Below are 20,726 nucleotides of genomic sequence, written 5' to 3'. Positions count from 1 at the left end.
GGACGGGTTATGCACGTGTTCCCCGCCCCCCGCGCTGCCTGTTTCTCCCTCCCTCCCTCTGGCTGTATGTAAATATCTAATCTTCAGAAACATGGCGCCGGAGTGGGCCTCTGCGCATAGCGCTCATCTCCGGCGCCATGTTTCTGAAGCCCCCGCATTACACAACTTGGTGTCTGAGAGGGCGGCGCCACAGCGATGTCACACCGGCTGGTGTGTTGGCCCGGTGTCCTGGGGCGGCACGATACAGGAGCAGCAGGTAATCGCGTCCTCCGGTCAGCTGTTCTGCAGTCCTGTTGTGCTCGCGCTCGCTCCTGCGGTCACAACGGGATCTGAAGGAGCGAGGGCGCATGCGCCGCCCTCTAACACCAAGCTGTGTGATGCGGGCTTCAGAAACATGGCGCCGGAGATAAGCGCTGTGCGCAGAGGCCCACTCCGGCGCCATGTTTCTGAAGATTAGATATTTACATACAGCCAGAGGGAGGGAGGGAGGAACAGGCGGCGCGGGGGGGCGGGGAACACGTGCATAACCCGCCCGGACATCAGGAGAGAGGGAGGAACAGGCTGGTGGGGGGGCGGGGAACTCCTGCATAACCCGCCCGGACATTAACAGAGAGGTGCACACGTCAATCAAAAAGTGCACGAAATTTCAAACTTTATAAAGATGAATTTCACTGCCTAAACACCCGAGCTGCACCCCAATGGTATGTACACACTGTGCATGATAGTGCCAGTGCTGCACTGGCTGCACCTTATACATGAAAATCCTGATGATTGGTTCCCTTTAAATGAGCACAATGAGCGGCGGTCGGCAGCAAGTGACAGCAGCGGCAGAGACAGAAGGGCAGGAGAAGGTGAGTAAAGATTTGTTACTTTTTACTTTGACACGTGAGTTTTCTCCGGCGTGTGTCACACGGGACCGCATCCACACTCTATCCGTGTGGTCTGTATGTGGGCCGTGTGACACCCGTGCTGCCGGAGAAAAATGGACATGTCAGCGTGTTGGAAAACGCACACACGTAAAAATGGACACGGACACACGTTCCGTGTGGTTTTCCGTGTGTGTGTCTGCTACCATAGGGTAGCATTGGTGTACATGTCTCCGTGCCGCCGGTACGTGCAAAAACGTACCAAACACGTACTGGCGGCACGGATGTGTGTCGGAGGCCTTAGGGAAAGATAGACACACCAGTGGGCGTGACCAGGCAGTTGGGACACGCCCACCTAGGGGTCCAGACAGCCCGGGTCGGGAAAAACAGTCAGTCTAGTCTGAAGTTCAGTTTGGAGAGGAGTGTGGGCTGGAGCTAAGTGTAGCTCCAGCAGGGAAGTTCAAGTTGAACGGTACCAGGGTAGGAGCCCTGGTGCCACTGGCTAGGAGGCAGACGGTGGTCTCCGTCAGCAGGAGACGGGAAGACGGCTCGGTGGAACCGAGGTGGACCGGGACAGGGTTGTAGCCCGCCCATAAAGACCCGGGGAACCGACCCGGAAACCGGAGCACAAAGGGGGGTACTCGGACCCTGAAGCCAGGACCAGAACCAAGTGGAAGTGGTTAATTAACCAATTGAGGCCAGGACTAGAGGTCCTGTCCCACCCAAAGTCCCTCATAGAAGACAACAGCCCACTGATTAGGGATAAGAGGTCACTGCCAGGGCCCATAGATCCCACGGGCAGGCGTCTGCGGGCACGGCTCCTTAGGCCACATCCAGCCGGGAGCGGACTCCTGAGCTTCACACTAGGAAAGTCCACCTTACACACCGCAGTACAGGAAAAGGATAGACACCACAAGCCGGGTGGGGGACCCGAACGCAACCGGCCGCGGCACCGGCCACCATCACCTTGGTTTACCAGAGACTTGTGTGTTTTACTAACAGTGAGTACACCAGCACCCCCTGCGGTTGCCATCCCCTGCATTGAGCCACCGGGTCCCGGGGCGACCATCCCTACCCACGGAGGGGTTAACAACTTTCTGCGCAACATCTCCCCCGGGTGCCCCATAACAGTAGCGGTGGTGTCCCACCTCACCACACACCGTGGGTGGCGTCACGAACTTACTACGGCCTAGCCCGTACATCTACGTCCCCCTCATTTTATTCGGTGTGTTCGCGAGACCCCCGGGTCCAGAGATCCTCGAGCCACCACCCCTGAAGGCCTGGATCCGAGCAGCGCCGGCTGCTGGCATGGGAGCGGCACAGCTGCCTAAGTCATATGTCTCTCTGCATATAAAATGTAGACAAGCACGGTCAGCGCCATATAGTGATTGTTAAAGCTTAGGGATGGTGCTGCTGCTAATGCTGCTAGACAGTTAGCTTAAGGCCCCGTCACACTAAGCAACATCGCTAGCAACATCGCTGGTAACGAACAACTTTTGTGACGTTGCTAGCGATGTTGCTGTGTGTGACATCCAGCAACAACCTGGCCCCTGCTGTGAGGTCGTTGGTTGTTGCTGAATGTCCTGGGCCATTTTTTAGTTGTTGCTGTCCTGCTGTGAAGCACAGATCGCTGTGTGTGACAGCAACAACTAATGTGCAGTGAGCAGGGAGCCAGCTTCTGCTGAGGCTGGTAACTAATGTAAACATCGGGTAACCAAGAAGCCCTGTCCTTGGTTACCCGATATTTACCTTTGATACCAGCCTCCTCCGCTCTCACTGCCTGTGCTGCCGGCTCCTGCTCTGTGCACATGTAGCTGCAGCACACATCAGGTAATTAACCCGATGTGTGCTGTAACTAGGAGAGCAAGGAGCCAGCGCTCAGTGTGCGCTGCTCCCTGCTCTGTGCACATTTAGCTGCAGCACACATCGGGTTAATTAACCTGATGTGTGCTGTAACTAGGAGACTGGGGGCTGGTCACTGGTTGCTGGTGGTGAGCTCACCAGCAACTCGTGTAGCCACGCTCCAGCGATCCCTGCCAGGTCAGGTTGCTGGTGGGATCGCTGGAGCGTCGCAGTGTGACAGCTCACCAGCAACCTCCTAGCAACTTACCAGCGATCCCTATCGTTGTTGGGATCGCTGGTAAGTTGCTTAGTGTGACTGGACCTTTAGCTATTGGTTTAATCTTAAGTAGTTGAGATAGATAGGAGAGCGATAGTGTAGAATAGGGATGTGCAGTGTAGGATAGGGTGTGTGCCACAAATCGGCATTTTATGATATAAATAGGGATTGCTACTTTCGAGTGCCTGCTAAAGAGTTGCCAGTGAATGATCTACATTGGTATTGCTACTTTTTAATGGCTGCTAAAAATTTGCCAGTAAACCATATCAACAGGTATTGCTACTTTTCCATGAATGTGTAATGCGTATTTATATGTGTAGTGGTAGTAACATTTAAATTCATTGTGAGTCTGTGGGCGCAGTGCTTCAGCTACCACTAGATGTCACCAGTGCTAGGTCCCCTTGTTGGAAGAGGAAAATTAGGCTTCAGGTACAGTGACAGGGCTGAGAAAGTTAGAGAGAAATAGTTTGCTGTGGAGAAAGAAAAGGGAGATGTAATGTGCAGAATCGGCCTGTGGCCAAAATGTATCGCTGCGACAAGGTGACACTTCCACCGAGACTCACACCCCCTTGTCTGTAGGGTGCCAAGGTGAAGACACAGACCCCTTCACCCATGACTGCCGCCTCTCGCACCCTTACACCCGCAAGACAACCAAGGAACCTCACAGAACTAGAAGACTTTTTTAAGGAACAAGGGATGAAAATCCCTCAAACAAGAATTGTAAGACTCTTGGCTAGAAAAAGTGTTTACAAGCTGTGATACTTGCTAAAAGGGGTGCTACTAGGGACTAACCATGCAGGGTGCCCAAAATTTTGCATTGGCTTATTTTCATTTTTTGTTAATTTAAAAATGTAAAAGATGAAAATATATATTTTTTTGCCTAAACTATAAAGGAAATGTGTCATTTTTAACTGTATGCCTTTTAGAGATCATTTGATCTTGAACGTGCTTATCTGTTCACAATAACAGTAATTTTGACCAGGGGTACCCAAACATTTGTATTATTATTTGTATTATTATTTTCCATTTGATTGTACAATTTTTAATTGGTGAGAAAGAGGCAATAGAATGCAATATCAATATCTTATATATACTGTACATACAGGTGCATCTCAATAAATTAGAATATCATCAAAAAGTTATTTCAGTAATTCAATAGAAATAGTGAAACACAAAGTATGCAGTCTTGCAGCGCTGGGGTCCTGGGTTCACATCCCACCAAAGACACCATCTTCAAGGAGTTTGTATGTTCTCCCCGTGTTTGCGTGGGTTTGCTCCGGGTTCTCTGGTTTCCTCCCACACTCCAAAAACATACTGATACAGAAACTAAATTGTGAGCCCCAATGGGGATAGTGTTGCCATTGTATGTAAAGCACTGTGGAATTAACAGCGCTATATAAATGAATAAATATTATTAATGTTATTATTATATTATATAGTCATTACACACAGAGTGATCTATTTCAAGTGTTTATTTCTATTAATGTTGATGATTATGGCTTACAGCCAATGAAAACCCAAAAGTCATTATCTCAGAAAATTAGAATATTCTATAAGACCGACTGAAAAAATTATTTTAAACTTAGAAATGTTGGCGCCTACTGAAAAGTCTATACAGTAATTCCTCAATACTTGGTCAGGGCTACTTTTGCATGAATTACTACATCAATGCGGCGTAGCATAGAGGTGATCAGCCTGTGGCACTGCTGAGGTGTTATGGAAGCCCAGCTTGCTTTGATAGCAGCCTTCAGCCTTCGTCTGCATTGTTGCGCCTGGTGTCTCTTATCGTCCTCTTGACAATATCCCATAGATTCTCTATGGGGTTTCGGTCAGGTGAGTTTGCTGGCCAATCAAGCACAGTGATACTGTGGTTATTAAACCATGTATTGGTCCTTTAGGCAGTGTGGACAGGTGCCATGCCCTGCTGGAAAATAAAATTTCCATCTTCGAAAAGCTTGTTGGCAGAGGGCAGCATGAAGTGCTCTAAAATTTCCTGGTAGACGGCTGCACTGACTTTGTCCTGATAAAACACAGTGGACCTACACCAGCAGATGACATGGCTCCCCAAACCATCACTGATTGTGGAAACTTCACACTAGACCTCAAGCAGCTTGGATTGTGGCCTCTCCACTCTTCCTCTAGACTCTGGGACCTTGATTTCCAAATGAAATGCAAAATTTACTTTCATCTGAAAATAACACCTTGGACCACTGAGCAACAGTTCAGTTCTTTTTCTCCTTGGCCCAGGTAAGACGCTTTTAGTGTAATCTACTGGTCATGAGTGGCTTGACACAAGGAATGCGACAGTTGTAGCCCATGTCCTGGATATGTCTGTGTTTGCTGGCTCTTGAAACACTGACTCCAGCTGCTTGTGAATCTCCCCAATTTTTTTACTGGCCTTTTCTTAACAATCCTATCAATGCTGTAGTTGTCCCGATTGCTTGTGCAACTTTTTCTACCTCACTTTTTCCTTCCACTCAACTTTTCATTAATATGCTTGGATACAGCACTCTGTGAACAGCCAGCTTCTTTAGCAATGACCTTTTGTGGCTTACCTTACTTTTGGAGTGTGTCAATGACTGCCTTCTGGACATCTGTCAAATCAGCAGTCTTCCCCATGATTGTACAGCCTACTGAACCAGACTAAGGGACCGTTTTAAATGCTTAGGAAGCCTTTGCAGGTGTTTTGTGCTGCTTATTCTAGTTTGCTGAGATAATGACTTTTGGGTTTTCATTGGCTGTAAGCCGTAATCATCAACAGTAACAGAAATAAACACGTGAAATAGATTACTCTGTGTGTAATGACTCTATATAATTATGTTTCCTTTATTGTATTGAATTATTGAAATAAATGAAATGGTTGATGATATTCTAATGTATTGAGATGCACCTGTATGTTCCTTATAGATTCAATAATGAAATGTACTTTTTTCTAAATAAAGTCCAGATACTGAGTGGAAAGAAATTATATATATATAAAGACCTTTTATGCTGATAATTGTTTTATTATTCCAAATGCATCCAAAAGTATACATATTTTGAAATATACTTCCTATTCAGAAAAATTATTCTCCATAGCAAAAGACCACAAATTTTGATAATACTTTACTTTCTTTACTACTACTTTACTACTCTTTTCTTCTATGGAAAACATGTACTGTAAATCTGCATAGAAGATGCAAACATATAAAAAGTAATTGAAAAAAAAGCAAAAATATGGTGATGAAAAAAATCACATTCTACATTAGTACAGCCATGTTCATTATTGAGAGATTTAATATATATATATATATATATATATAAAAATCCTGTTTCCCTGTCTTTTTATGCATGCCATTACAATAATTACAATTTATCTTTTCCTCTACCATTTGCTTTAGCACATATTTCCATGGTAAAATGACCAATAAAATACATACAGAAGAATTTATCTATGTACAATGAGATGGTTGAAGATCAATCCTATAGCTAACATAATTCTACATAATTATAATCTTTATTATATTATAATTATTATAATAATAATATTATACATATTAAGACCAACCTGCATATAAGATATTATGACGTTATCTATATTCTTTAATACAAATACTTTTAGTAGATAATTTAATCAATAGAAGACATAAGAGTTTGTTCATCATGTTGTTTCGCCTCTACAACTTTGAAGATTTACTCAAAAACATCGACAAGACCAGATTTGTTAATTATCGCTGCAAAATGTTTTCCTGTTGCTCAGTCCAAAAGCCATACAAGTCTGATTCTCCATCTGGCCACACACATAAAGGATGATTTTAGTACTGATTCTGATCCTTCAACACAAAGGCTGTGATAGATAGCCAATACTGTAGATATCATATTAATTAACATTTTCGTAAATGATAATTATTGGTGGTCTTCAAGTTTTTGTGCCTCAAATATTCTTATATTGGCCAAGTTTTTATGTATTTGGCATTAATTTTGTGGAAACTGCTTTAATATGAATATTGGAAGTAAATTGATTCAGATAACTTGTTATCTTTCCCGAATATTTTACTCATCACATATAATTGGTTCAACATGTCTGTGTTTTCTCAATCTATAAAAGATCTTCAGTGACTTATATATTTCCCTATATCGAAGCCCATACAAATAAGGTGATGCAGCTTTAGGTATGATAATTAAAACATTGCAGATTGTCAGTGTTATCCATAATCCTGTTCGTAAACCAATTACCTTACCCATATAGAGCAACGCGTCTGACAACAGCAGGAGAAGGGGGCTCAGATAGAAGAACAATATGGTGTGGTGCAAAAAAAAAGTTACGCTGGCTCTTGAAGACACGCTTTTCCAGATTCCCGTTTCCCTTGTTTTATAGTATAAAACAATATAACAGCAGAGGATTAAAGAGAAGCATAAAAGAAAAATAATAACAAATAGGACATAGGACAGCTTTAGTGCATCATCTCCATGTAAAGCCATGAGTAGAATCACTGGTAGGGAACACAATTCAAGAGGACATGGTCCAATTTTTTGAGTAAAATACAAAGCTAAAAAGACAACTGCTGGAAAGAAAAAGGATGAGAACCAAAGCAGTATTAACAATTTTTTAGTTCTTCGTGCAGGAAGCAATGACATATAATGAAGTGGCCAAAGAACTGCCAGGTAAGTGTCCACCACCATTGAAGCTGTGGTGAGGATTCCACCCCAGTAGGCAACAGCCAGCAAAAAGAGAATCAGAGTACAAATATGCTTTGAGGTCTTCCAGTTCATTATATTACATACTGCTGTACCAGTATATAGTATGAGATATGTCAAGTCAAAAAGCACTATATTTCCAAGTAGTAGGAACCGTGTTTCCTGGCGCATGCTGATGTTGGAACAAATTGAGAATATTATAGAAGGAGTGAAGAAGAGTGCTATCATACAGCAGAACACTGTTGGTATAAGAAACAAGTTCATTTCTGAGTGAGATGGGTAAACTACCCACTCCCGTATCATGTATTGTGCTGGTGGGTCAATTATAAAGGTGTCATTCGGATTCATCTCTCTTTGCAGCATGATTGAAGCATTGACTAGTTTTGGTAGGCTGCATTCTGACATGTTCATGGTTCTTCTCCTCAAGGTATGCCGTTGTCCAGTCTAAATTCTTCTAAAAGTCTCATCCCTTACTTTCTTTCATGCTCTTACCGACACTGCAGGGTATGAAGTTGGTTTTCCAAGGTAGCGTCATTATCAGATTTTCTTTTCTTCTATAAATATCCTAGCATATAGTATCTCCCAGGCATATGAGACATAACATCTCCGAGTTGTGTGCCTCAAGCATTGTCCGTCCTATGAAAGTTGAGTCTTCAGTCTCTGCACTATAATAATAAAGAAACAGATGGGATTACTCCCTGATTAAACATGAGTCCAATAAAACAGGACATTCCATGTGCACCAGGTCACCCAAGCCACCATATCACGTCTCTTAACTATATCAGAAAGCAGCATATATTGGCTGCATCCAATATAATCAATATTACATTTAGCCTTTCTCTTGGCTTAGAACTATTATAGATTTTGTCATGCAGTGTAAGATACATAATATTTGTACTCGTGCCTGATATCATGGCGCCTCTAAAAGAACATTCAATAGCTATGTACTTTCCAATAAGAAAAGAGCATAATGATTTAACAGAACATTTGGGTAGATGTTTAGTAAGTTTTTATACCAAGCTTAACCTAAATTAAAAAGTGTGCCAAACTTTAGGTGCATGTCTCTGTAACCATTTGACACTTCTGTTAGCTGTCCACGTACCAGAAAACAAATCTACTTCAACTATGAGTGTCGCGGGTGGAGGAGGGGACGCTGCGCTCTCCCTACTGCTCGGGTCCGGCCGCCGCTGCTGCTGCGGCCTGCTGCTGCTCGGTGGCTCGAGCGATGGGCCAGATCCCGGGGACTCGAGCGGCGCTCCTCGCCCGTGAGTGAAAGGGGATTTGTTTTTGGGATTGTTTATTGTCCGTGACGCCACCCACAGTTGTGGTGATTGTGTGGACACCACCGCTGCTCTGTATAGGGATCCCGGGAGCGGTGACAGGGAGCAGCAAAGTTGTTAGTTCTCCCCTCCGTGGGTAGGGGGTGGTTGTCCCGGGGCCCAGTGATGAGGTGGAGGATGAGGGAAGGCAGGGCCGTTGCGGGGCTTGGCGAGGTGCATGGATGCGGAGGCAGCGCTGTGCCTCACGGCACGGTGGTACTCACTCAGCCTGAGACGATGACACAGTTCTCGGTAAAACACACGGCTGGAAAGACGGTTCCCACGGACGGCTGCTGTTGCTTTTCCCCGGTAGTTGATGGTGACGGTCTCTGTCCCTGCACATAGTGAAATGTTGGTAGTGATGGGTTCCCACCGGTAACCCGCTCCCCGGCTTGGATATGGGCCGGAGGAGCCCCTCTTTGCCCGCAGGCGCTGGCCCTGAGAAACTGGTGCCTTGGCGATGGCGGTGTCTCTCTCCTACGGTTGGACTGTTGCCTTCAATCGGGACTTAGTTGTTGGGAGACCCAGGAGGTCCCCTTCACTGACGGATTTGGCAAATTCACGGCGACTCCTAGCCTTGCCGGGATCCAAAAGGCCCCTGCCAATGGTGGTGGCTTCTCTTCGTATACCGTTCCGGTACCGCCGGGCCACCACCCATCCACGGTCCTTTCGGCAACCTCCGATCAGCCTCTCCTGCAGATGGTCACCGCCGTCTGCTGACCTTGCTGTCTCAGTCCGGGGCACACACCCGGACCAACTTCAGGCTTCTCAACTGTCCCTTTCTCTTTCACTTTTACTCCTCTCACTTGCTCCTCTACCACTCTAACTCAGCTCCAAACTGAACTGCCTGGTTTTCCCGCCTCCAGGACTGTGAACTCCTCGGTGGGCGGAGCCAACCACCTGACCCACCCCCTGGTGTGGACATCAGCCCCTGGAGGAAGGCAACAAGGATTTTTGGGTAGCTTCGGTGTACCTATCCGGGGTGTAGGGTGTGGTGGTGTCATGACCTGTGACCCCTGGCTTGCCCAGGGCGTCACATTCCCCCTTAGCAAAATGCAGACCGTCCGCGGGCTGCCCGTCCAACACCGGTTTTATTTTTCTGAAAAAGATAAAAAGAGGCAATACAAGTAAAATAACATCATCCCACAACAGGAGGCACTTTTCTTAAACGTTACGGTAACATTTTAAACGGTTGCTGCTGCCGCTCTCTCCCACCCAAGTAACCTGGCCCTGATGCTGCCTCTAAGAAACAGGCAGCACCCCTTGACCCCAGTCCTGAACCAAGTTACCCGAGCGGGATCTGTCCTTCCCCTCCAGAGGGTAGCCACCGGTTCCGGTGGTGGCTGGGCCCCAGCCTGCTCCACTGCGGGCCCTCCCTCCAACCTGCCTGTCCGGAGGCGGTAATGGTTAGCTGCAACAAAAATATTTTATTGACATGCCACTTAACGTTTGTGGTTGCCCTGCAAGTTCTCGGGCCTGTTCATAGAGAGTTCCCTATGCAAAACACTGTGGATGGTCCCCACGGGGACAACAATGCCGGCAACGGCCGGTTCCAATCACGGTTCAAATCAGGTGACTTTTCACGGTTTCATTTCTCTTATCATTCTGTAAACTTTTCAAACTTTTAAACACACACACACACTTCCTCCCCCCCTTTAAAGGACGGTTTCTCTGTACCTAAGTGGGGGTCTACCTAGGTTGGGACGGGTGGACCTCCGGGGTCCGGTGTAAGTGGGGCTAGGCAGTGGGGAAGAGGGAACAATCAGTTCCTTCTCCCTGCTATCATGTGGGGCAGGCGGAGGCATGGGGGAGCTGGGTACAGGTTCATCCCTGGGCACTGGCACTGACTCACGGTTGACCGCCTCCATCACTTCTTCATCCACGGGTTGTGGGAACAGTATCACTGGAAGAATCACCGCACCGTTCTGTGTAGGCCAGTCTGCTGGGAAGTCACCCATCACAGTGTGGATCACCTCTTTTGCCTTCTCTGCTGGTGGAGGAACCGGTACTTCAGCCGTTGCCCTCAATGCTGGTGGGCACCTTTTCAGAAGGTCCCGGGAAACTGTGGCCAAAGTGCCCCCTTGGTCACGACTGATTTGGTAGGCCTTCCCATCTTCCCATCCTGTGGGCTGTATGACGTATGGTGTTTGTTCCCATTGATCATCCAGCTTGTGGGTTCTCCTCTTCCACTTCAGCACTACATCTCCAGGCTGAAAAGGGCCAGCAGACGCCTTTTGATTGAAGCGCTGCTCCTGCTGTTCCCGACTCCGACTCAAGTTCTTCTCGACATATTCTTGAATCTGCCGGTATTGTACCCTCCGCCGAGTTTCCCATTCAGCTGTCGAAGGGAGTGCTTCTGGGGCCTCCAATCCCATGTCCAGATCCACCGGTAGCCGACCGGGCCGAGCCCTCATCAGGTATGCTGGGGTGCACTTCGTCGAACTGGAAGGGATATTGTTGTACATATCGACCAAGTCGGGTAGCTTCTCTGGCCACAAGTTCTGCTCTTCCAGCGGTAACGTCTTGAGGAGTCCCAGGACCAAGTGGTTCATCTTCTCACACATGCCGTTGGTCTGGGCATGGTAAGGGGTGGTCCGGATCTTCTTGCAGCCGTACAACTGGCAGAACTCATGGAACACTTCCGCTTCAAAGGCCGGGCCTTGGTCAGTAAGCACTTTCTCTGGGTATCCATGTGGTCGGCAGAAATAAGCCTGGAACGCTCTAGCGGCAGTACGACTAGTTAGGTCCTTGACTGGAACAACCACCATGAACCTCGAATAGTGGTCTACTATGGTCAACGCGTAGGTGTACCCACTTCGGCTGGGGGTGAGCTTGACATGGTCCAGGGCGACCAGCTCCAGTGGCTGATGTGTAATGATCGGGTGTAGGGGCGCCTTCTGGCTAGCCTCGTCCTTCCTCCTCAGCGTGCAAGGACCGCACTCTCGGCACCAGGCCTCTACAGACTCCTGCATCCCACTCCAATAGAACCACTCTCTCAACAGCATCTCCAGCTTCTTCCATCCGAAGTGTCCGGCACCATCATGGTATGCCTGCAGAACAGTGGGCACATCAGCTTGGGGAATAACCAACTGGCGGATTTTCTCATGAGTCTTCGGGTTGATCAGCTCACGGTACAACTTCCTTTGATGTAGATACAGCCGGGTCAGTTCCTTCCACAAGCGTTGGGCTTCAGCTGGGGCGGCAGGGTCCATCCCAGCAGCGCCTTGCTCCACCAGGGTCTTGACTAGGCGGACAGCGGGCGCCTCGTTTTGAGCTTCCTGTAACTCCTGACTGGGCAGTGGATCCAGGCTCACCCGTTGTTGGTGGACATGTACCTTCTCAGTTGGTGGCTGGTGAAATGCAGGCAACTCGATCTCTTCGAGGTCGTCATCCTCGCACCCTTCTTCTGACAAGTGGGGCATCCGAGAGAGTGCATCAGCATTAATGTTGACACGACCGGCCCTGTATTTGATTGTGAAATCATAGTTGGCTAGCCTGGCCACCCACCGCTGCTCCAACGCGCCCAACTTGGCCGTGTCCATGTGAGTCAACGGATTGTTATCCGTGAAAGCGGTGAATTTTGCTGCGACCAAGTAGTGGCGGAACCGCTTGGTGATAGCCCATACCAGTGCCAGGAGCTCGAGCTTGAAGGAGCTGTAGTTCTCAGGGTTCCTTTCAGTCGGCCGGAGTTTCGGCTAGCAAAAGCAATCACTTTTTCCTTCCCGTCCTGGACCTGGGATAGGACTGCCCCCAAACCCACATTGCTGGCATCTGTGTAGAGGATGAATGGGCAGCCGTAGTCAGGGTACGCTAGGACCTCCTCTCCGGTCAAGGCCGCTTTCAGCTGGCGGAGGGATTCCTCATGCCTTTCTTCCCACACCAGTGGGGCTCCGATGGGTCTACCACCTTTGGTCTGTCCCACGAGGAGGTCTTGCATGGGGGCAGCCATCTTCGTGTACCCCTTGATGAAGCGTCGGTAGTACCCCACCAGACCCAGAAACTGCCTTACTTCTCTCACTGTGGTTGGTCTCGGCCAGTCTTGGATGGCAGTAATCTTCTCAGGGTCGGGGGCGACACCTTCTGCACTCACTACATGCCCCTGGTACTGCACTCTGGGTTTCAATAGGTGACACTTAGAGGGCTTCAACTTCATCCCGTATTTGGCAAGGGACGCGAACACCTCGGCCAGGTGCTCCAGATGGGCTTCATACGTCTGAGAGTACACAATCACATCATCCAGGTATAACAGGACGGTCTCGAAGTTTAGATGCCCCAGACAGCACTCCATCAGCCGTTGGAAGGTTCCAGGGGCGTTGCACAGCCCGAACGGCATACTATTGAATTCACAGAGCCCCATTGGGGTGATGAAGGCGGTTTTCTCCCGGTCCTCCGGTGCCACTGCCACTTGCCAGTACCCGCTGGTGAGGTCAAGGGTAGAGAAGTAATTCGCAGTTCTCAGTGCGGCCAAAGACTCTTCAATACGGGGCAGTGGGTAAGCATCTTTATGCGTTATCTGGTTAATCTTCCGGTAGTCCACACACATCCGCATGGTGCCATCCTTCTTCTTGACCAGTACCAATGGGGCGGCCCAGGGACTACAGCTGTCCCGAATAACCCCTGCCTCTTTCATGTTCCTCAACATATCTTTGGCACATTGGTAATGCGCAGGGGGAATAGGCCTGTACCTCTCTTTGATAGGGGGGTGCTTACCGGTGGGGATGTGGTGTTGGACTCCTTTGATCTGCCCAAAGTCTAGTGGATGTTTGCTGAAAACTTGCTCATACTCCCGCACCACCCTGTATACCCCTTCTTTGTGATGTGTAGGGGTATCGTCAGTGCCCACGTGTAGCTGTTGGTGCCACTCATTTAACTCCCTTTGGGGCGGGTGAGTGCTGGTAGTAGGTGGGGAAACTGGAGGAGCTGCCTCGTGGATGGTGTGGGGATCCAGGGTGAGCAACTTGGCAAGGGTGGCATACCGGGGAAGCCTGACTTCTTCCTCCCCACAGTTCAGCACCCTCACGGGCACTCTCCCCTTCTTTACATCTACCACCCCTCGGGCGGCCATTACGGTGGGCCAGTGCTCGGAGGGCATGGGCTCTATCATGGCAGGGTAGTCACGCCCCTGAGGCCCTACTGCTGCCCTACACCAAATCATCATCTCACTCCTAGGGGGCACAATCAACGGAGCAGCATCCATCACTCTCACTCCACCAATCTCTCCTCCTGTTGAGTTTACATGCTGGCGGTACATCAAGGCTCGTATCTCACGCTGCACAGCTCTCTGTCGGCTCCCCGCCGCCGTGGCGGCCAGCTGCTGCAGTAGGGCCAACACATCACTCATACAGTGCTCCATCACATTGGTTCCCAGCACTATCTTCGGGTTATGATCACTGGGTTCATTCATGATCACAATCATACCCTGGTGTTGCAGTTCAGCTCGCCCCACTGTCATAGCCACTTGTTTATACCCCACTTGGGTCAATGGGAGTCCATCAGCGGCAATCAGTGTTATACTAGTATCTGGGGGAGCCAGCTCGTCTGTCCCCCAATACCGTTGGTATAATGTGTATGGTATGGTGGTTACCTGTGATCCAGTGTCCAAGAGAGCCATCACCGGTATGCCGTCCACAGCCACAGGGATGATGGGCCGGGCCCCGATATACCGGTCCCGCCAGTCTGGGGGGCCACGGGGTTCTACTTCTGAGGATTGGCCCGTGGCCCCAGGGGTTGCTCGTTTAACGGGCACTGTCGGAAGTAATGGCCAGGCTTGCTGCACCTGTAGCAGGTTGGAGGTCTGTTCCGCGAGTTGTTAGCACTCCTCCGCTGCATCCAGGGAACATCCTCAGGGCTGTCGGCGAGCTCTATCTTGGTTGGAGGCTGGGATCTGGTCAAAGGTTGGAGTGCAGCGAGAATCTTGGCGAGGGCTCCGTCCATGCGGCGGACCTGGGCTGCCAGTTCTTCCATCGTGCTGCTTGGAGCTGTAGATATTGGAGAGGCTGGTAGGGCAGGGGCCACCATGACGGGGGCCGTCTCAACTGGCCACGGGGCTGGCTCCAAGATTTCTGAAGCTGGGGGTTGCAGTGCTTTAATGGCCCGTTCCTTTAACACAGCAAAGTCCACATCAGGGTGTTCCAGGGCCCACAGCCGGAGTTGTTTGCGATCCTCAGAGGACCTCATCCCCTGCACAAATTGCTCGACTAACATCTTGTTGCTGTCCGCCTCATTGATAGTGTCCACCCGCTTTAGTGTGCGGAGGGCGGTTTGCAGACGTAAAATAGCGTAGTCCCGAATGCTATCCACAGACCGTTGCCGGCACTGGTAAAACTTCATCCTCAGCTCAGCTTCGGTACGGATCTCAAAGGCAGTCTGTAGCTTCTCAAAGATGGTGGCTACAGAGAACCGGTCCCCCTCGGCCCAGGTCTCCGCCTCCTGCTCAGCCGCGCCGGTTAGCTGGCCCAGCACTACCGCTGCACGTTGCTTATCAGTCAGGGGGTACAATTCCAGAAGCGGGTTAAGCTTTTTCCGGAAGACCTGTAAAGCATTAGGTTTCCAGTCATACTGCGGTAGCCAGGTAGCTCCGGGCTCATAGGGCAAGGAGAACGGCATCACCTGAGTGAGAGCGGGGGCCGCAGCACCTCCTGCCAGCACGGCCGGGACCTGGGCAGGCCCATTCCCATCCACGGGTGCCACTGCGGCTGCGACCACCGCTCCTCCAGCGGCGCAGACATCTTGTTTCCGTCCCCCTTAGCCTCTTTCCGGCTCCTCCTCTATCGGGGCGGGGTTTTGGCCTTCGTGCCTCCACTACTCGAGAAGACGCTCGAGCGGGAACTTTTCGCGCCAAAGATGGCGGCTTCTTAAATTTTCTGGCCGGACACCTCCGGCGGTAACAAGGCGCACCTCTACCCAACGGCAGAGCGGTAAGATCCTGTTCGTGACGCCAAGTTGTCGCGGGCGGAGGAGGGGACGCTGCGCTCTCCCTACTGCTCGGGTCCGGCCGCCACTGCTGCAGCGGCCTGCTGCTGCTCGATGGCTCGAGCGATGGGCCGGATCCCGGGGACTCGAGGGCGCTCCTCGCCCGTGAGTGAAAGGGGATTTGTTTTTGGGATTGATTATTGTCCGTGACGCCACCCACGGTTGTGGTGATTGTGTGGACACCACCGCTGCTCTGTATGGGGATCCCGGGAGCGGTGACAGGGAGCAGCAAAGTTGTTAGTTCTCCCCTCCGTGGGTAGGGGGTGGTTGTCCCGGGGCCCAGTGATGAGGTGGAGGATGAGGGAAGGCAGGGCCGTTGCGGGGCTTGGGGAGGTGCAGGGACGCGGGGACAGCGCTGTGCCTCACGGCACGGTGGTACTCACTCAGCCTGAGACGATGACACAGTTCTCGGTAAAACACACGGCTGGAAAGACGGTTCCCACGGACGGCTGCTGTTGCTTTTCCACGGTAGTTGACGGTGACGGTCTCTGTCCCTGCACCTAGTGAAATGTTGGTAGCGATGGGTTCCCACCGGTAACCCGCTCCCCGGCTTGGATATGGGCCGGAGGAGCCCCTCTTTGCCCGCAGGCGCTGGCCCTGAGAAACTGGTGCCTTGGCGGTGGCGGTGTCTCTCTCCTACGGTTGGACTGTTGCCTTCAATCGGGACTTAGTTGTTCGGAGACCCAGGAGGTCCCCTTCACTGACGGATTTGGCAATTCACGGCGACTCCTAGCCTTGCCGGGATCCGAAAGGCCCCTGCCAATGGTGCTGGCTTCTCTTCGTATACCGTTCCGGTACCGCCGGGCCACCACCCGTCCACGGTCCTTTCGGCAACCTTCGATCAGCCTCTCCTGCAGACGGGCACCGCCGTCTGCTGACCTTGCTGTCTCAGTCCGGGGCACACACCCGGACCAACTTCAGGCTTCTCAACTGTCACTTTCTCTTCCACTTTTACTCCTCTCACTTGCTCCTCTACCACTCTAACTCAGCTCCAAACTGAACTGCCTGGTTTTCCCGCCTCCAGGACTGTGAACTCCTCGGTGGGCGGAGCCAACCACCTGGCCCACCCCCTGGTGTGGACATCAGCCCCTGGAGGAAGGCAACAAGGATTTTTGGGTAGCTTCGGTGTACCTATCCGGGGTGTAGGGTGTGGTGGTGTCATGACCTGTGACCCCTGGCTTGCCCAGGGCGTCACATGAGCAACCATTACATTTCTGCCATAACGTATAGTAAACATGCTATGAAAGGCCCTGAATTAGCTCATTTTTAAATAACAAAAAGTGGAGTAAAGTCCTTAATAAATTCACCCTATGACTACAAAAATATGTTTATAAGAGATAGGAAAATTACAGAATTCAAATCAATAAAGGCAGTTTTGAAAAAGAAGAAACCAATTTGAAGAATAAAAATAAATTTTAGACCTGTCTCACACGTCAGTGAAAAACACAGACTTTTTTCACTGACGTGTTAAAAACGCTTATGTCCCTCCTTGTGTTCCACATGTGCAATCTATAATCAGTGATCCGTGATAGCACATGGGGGTATACTCACCTGTCCCGACTCCTGCTGTCCGTGGTGCTGAACTCTTCGGCTCTGCTGTATTTCCGGCCACCGTTGATCCCCGCTGCAGCTACTTTCGGAACGGCTGCTCTGTCCATAAATGCATAATTATGAGAATAAGCAGCCAGCCTGAAAGCAGGAGAGTGCAGCAGCTGAAGGTAGCATCAGTGGAGAAGGTGAGTATAAAAAGCTTTTAATTTCCAACATACGTGTTTTTCTGGTACATGCAAAGGTTTAGGCACACCATTCCAACTATATTTGCACTCCAATTTGGAGCTCCTTCCCTGCTTCACTTTTGTACTGCACCTCAAAATAGTTTTCGAGCACATATGGGGTACTGTTGTACTTAGGAGAAATGGCACAACAAATTGTATGATTCATTATCTCCCATTACCCTAATGAATTTGAAAAAAATGGTATTGATGCAACATTTTTGAGGTTAAAATTGCATTTTTCATTTTCACAGCTTAACATACTAAAATTTTATGAAGCTCTCGAGGGTCCCAAGTGCTCACCAGTGATATATATATATATATATATATATATATATATATATATATAAATTCCTTGAGGGGTCTAATTTCCAAAATTGGCTCACTTGTGGAGGAGCGCCATTGTTTAAGTACCTCAGGGGCTCTACAAACGCGACATGGTGTCCACTAATGATTCCTGCCAATTTTTCAGTCAAAGGGCACTTCTTCCCTTCGAAACCCTGACATGTACCCAAAAAGCTGATTTTCACCACATATGAGATAATGGCGTACTCAGGAGAAATTGCACAATAAATTTTATGGTCCATTTTATCCTAATACACTTGTGAAAAAAAGCTATCTGGTTGAAGTAACAATTTTGTGGTTAAAGTTTTTTTTATTAAATTTTCACGGCTCAACGTTATAAACTTCTGTGAAGCCCCCAGGGTTTCAAGGTCACTTCAAATGTGATGTGCTCCTTAAAGGGAACATGTTACCACTTTTTTTGGCGTATAAGCTGCGGCCACCACCACCAGGCTCATGACGCATCTATAAGGGATAAGCAGGTTATCCTGCAGAAACACCCCCCGTACTATATCTACCTAAATAAAGACAAGAACCACGACTTTATTGCAGGAATGGCCACAGTTTTATTTTACCGTATATATGTATACCAAAACTCGTGGCCCAACATGCCACTCAATTGTTCAACTTAACCTTATACATATATACCCGTATAACCAGAAACACCGATAGATCCGTCCGAGAGGCAAACCATCATTCCTAACCCCCCGGCCGTAACCTCCAAACCGGCCCAGAGGACCACCTCGGCCGTGATCACCCGGCCCAAGGTGAGGGGTAACAACGTTCCATCGTTAATTACCCCTACCCAGAACCTGCGGGATCTCCGCCCACAAGTTCCCATCCACTCCGAAGCCACTCCCCTTGAGCGACTTCGTACCAAACAACCGACTGTCGGTACTCCCAACCTCTCAGACGGACCTATCACCCCGCTGTGACAACAATAGATTAGCAACTCAACCTTGTATTCACCTTTATTCCTCTTTTTTTTTTTTTTTTGTTTTTTTATCTCTTTTTTTTTTTTTTTTTTTTATAAACATATATATATAATTATATATCAGGGCGGGCGGGTGGGACACAAAGATCAAGCGACGAAAGGGGAGGTGATCAGTACACCCCCCTCTCTTATACCTCTCACAACACCCCACCCCATCCTTGCTCCCCCCCAATCCCCTTACAGCTCCCTTCTACCAATCCTGTACTCCCACATATCCCCCATCCCATGCAAGCCCATTAACCCTTTCCTAACCTTGCACCCTCCCGATCGTCATGGGGTCCATTCACCCCTATGGGGCTCACTGCCCTTCTTGACGCATCTATAAGGGATAAGCAGGTTATCCTGCAGAAACACCCCCCGTACTATATCTACCTAAATAAAGACAAGAACCACGACTTTATTGCAGGAATGGCCACAGTTTTATTTTACCGTATATATGTATACCAAAACTCGTGGCCCAACATGCCACTCAATTGTTCAACTTAACCTTATACATATATACCCGTATAACCAGAAACACCGATAGATCCGTCCGAGAGGCAAACCATCATTCCTAACCCCCCGGCCGTAACCTCCAAACCGGCCCAGAGGACCACCTCGGCCGTGATCACCCGGCCCAAGGTGAGGGGTAACAACGTTCCATCGTTAATTACCCCTACCCAGAACCTGCGGGACCTCCGCCCACAAGTTCCCATCCACTCCGAAGCCACTCCCCTTGAGCGACTTCGTACCAAACAACCGACTGTCGGTACTCCCAACCTCTCAGACGGACCTATCACCCCGCCACAGGCCGGCCAAGTGACACCCTTACTTGGCCCGAGCCCCCCACACCCCCAGTGTTTGCTCTAGGCCATCCCTCAAACCCAACATCCATAAATCCAGACCCACATCAGTCAGATGAACCCCATCTCTCCTCAGATACTGCTCCGTGGACTCCTCCAATTCTCTATGCCGCACCACCAACCCCCCATTTCTCGCCACAAACCTGCCAATAGCCCGGTTCAGCTTGCTCCGGGCCCTATTAATACGGTCCACCGACCTCCCAAAACGCCACTGCATCCGAGCTATAATGTCTGACCAAACGATAACTATGCCCGGGAACGCCCTCCACAAATATAACAGGTCCAGCTTTATATCCCTTTTCAATTCCCTCGCCGACCTCACTCCCAAATCGTTCCCCCCCACATGCAAAATTAACACATCAGGGACACGATCCATACGGCTATAATAAGCCACCTCAGGGCGCACCCTACCCCAGGTCATGCCCCGAATTCCGAGCCACTTTACTCGAGCTTCCGACACCGACACTCCAAGCTGCCGACCGTCACGTCGCACATCCGCCCGTAACGCTCCCCAATACACATAGGAGTGCCCGAGGATCCACACAAGGCATGGACCTAAAAATACAAAGACCACGAATAAAAACAGCAACAGAACAAGAAATTGCCCCACAAACCGGCATCAAACACCAACCTTGAATCCCCCACCCCTGACCATCACCTGACCAAGTGAGGCCTAATGTACAAACGGAACCTGGAAGACTCCCACCTCCCAATCCGCCGGATACAGTCCTCACTCAAACCCCACCTGGCGGCCTCCGTTGCCGCCCCAATCCGGAAAGAGTGAGACTCGTACTCACGTGGCTCCTCCCCCACCCTTGCTAGA

The 20,726-nt window shown here is 49.6% G+C and overlaps 1 protein-coding gene across 1 annotated transcript; it reads right to left on the bottom strand.

Moving 5' to 3' along the window:
* Positions 1 to 7,017: 7,017 nt before the first annotated feature.
* Positions 7,018 to 8,073, bottom strand: LOC142297302 (putative G-protein coupled receptor 148). Its single transcript, XM_075341543.1, has one exon. The coding sequence runs from the start codon at positions 8,071 to 8,073 to the stop codon at positions 7,018 to 7,020; it is 1,056 nt and encodes a 351-aa protein (XP_075197658.1).
* Positions 8,074 to 20,726: the final 12,653 nt, after the last annotated feature.

Source organism: Anomaloglossus baeobatrachus, chromosome 3 (assembly GCF_048569485.1).
Source record: "Anomaloglossus baeobatrachus isolate aAnoBae1 chromosome 3, aAnoBae1.hap1, whole genome shotgun sequence".
Lineage (NCBI taxonomy): Eukaryota > Metazoa > Chordata > Amphibia > Anura > Aromobatidae > Anomaloglossus > Anomaloglossus baeobatrachus.
This window is presented reverse-complemented; position numbering and strand designations above follow the sequence as displayed.

Bases quoted from the DNA above. Each gene is read 5' to 3' on its own strand.
- LOC142297302 (XM_075341543.1), bottom strand. From the start codon at position 8,073: ATGAACATGTCAGAATGCAGCCTACCAAAACTAGTCAATGCTTCAATC.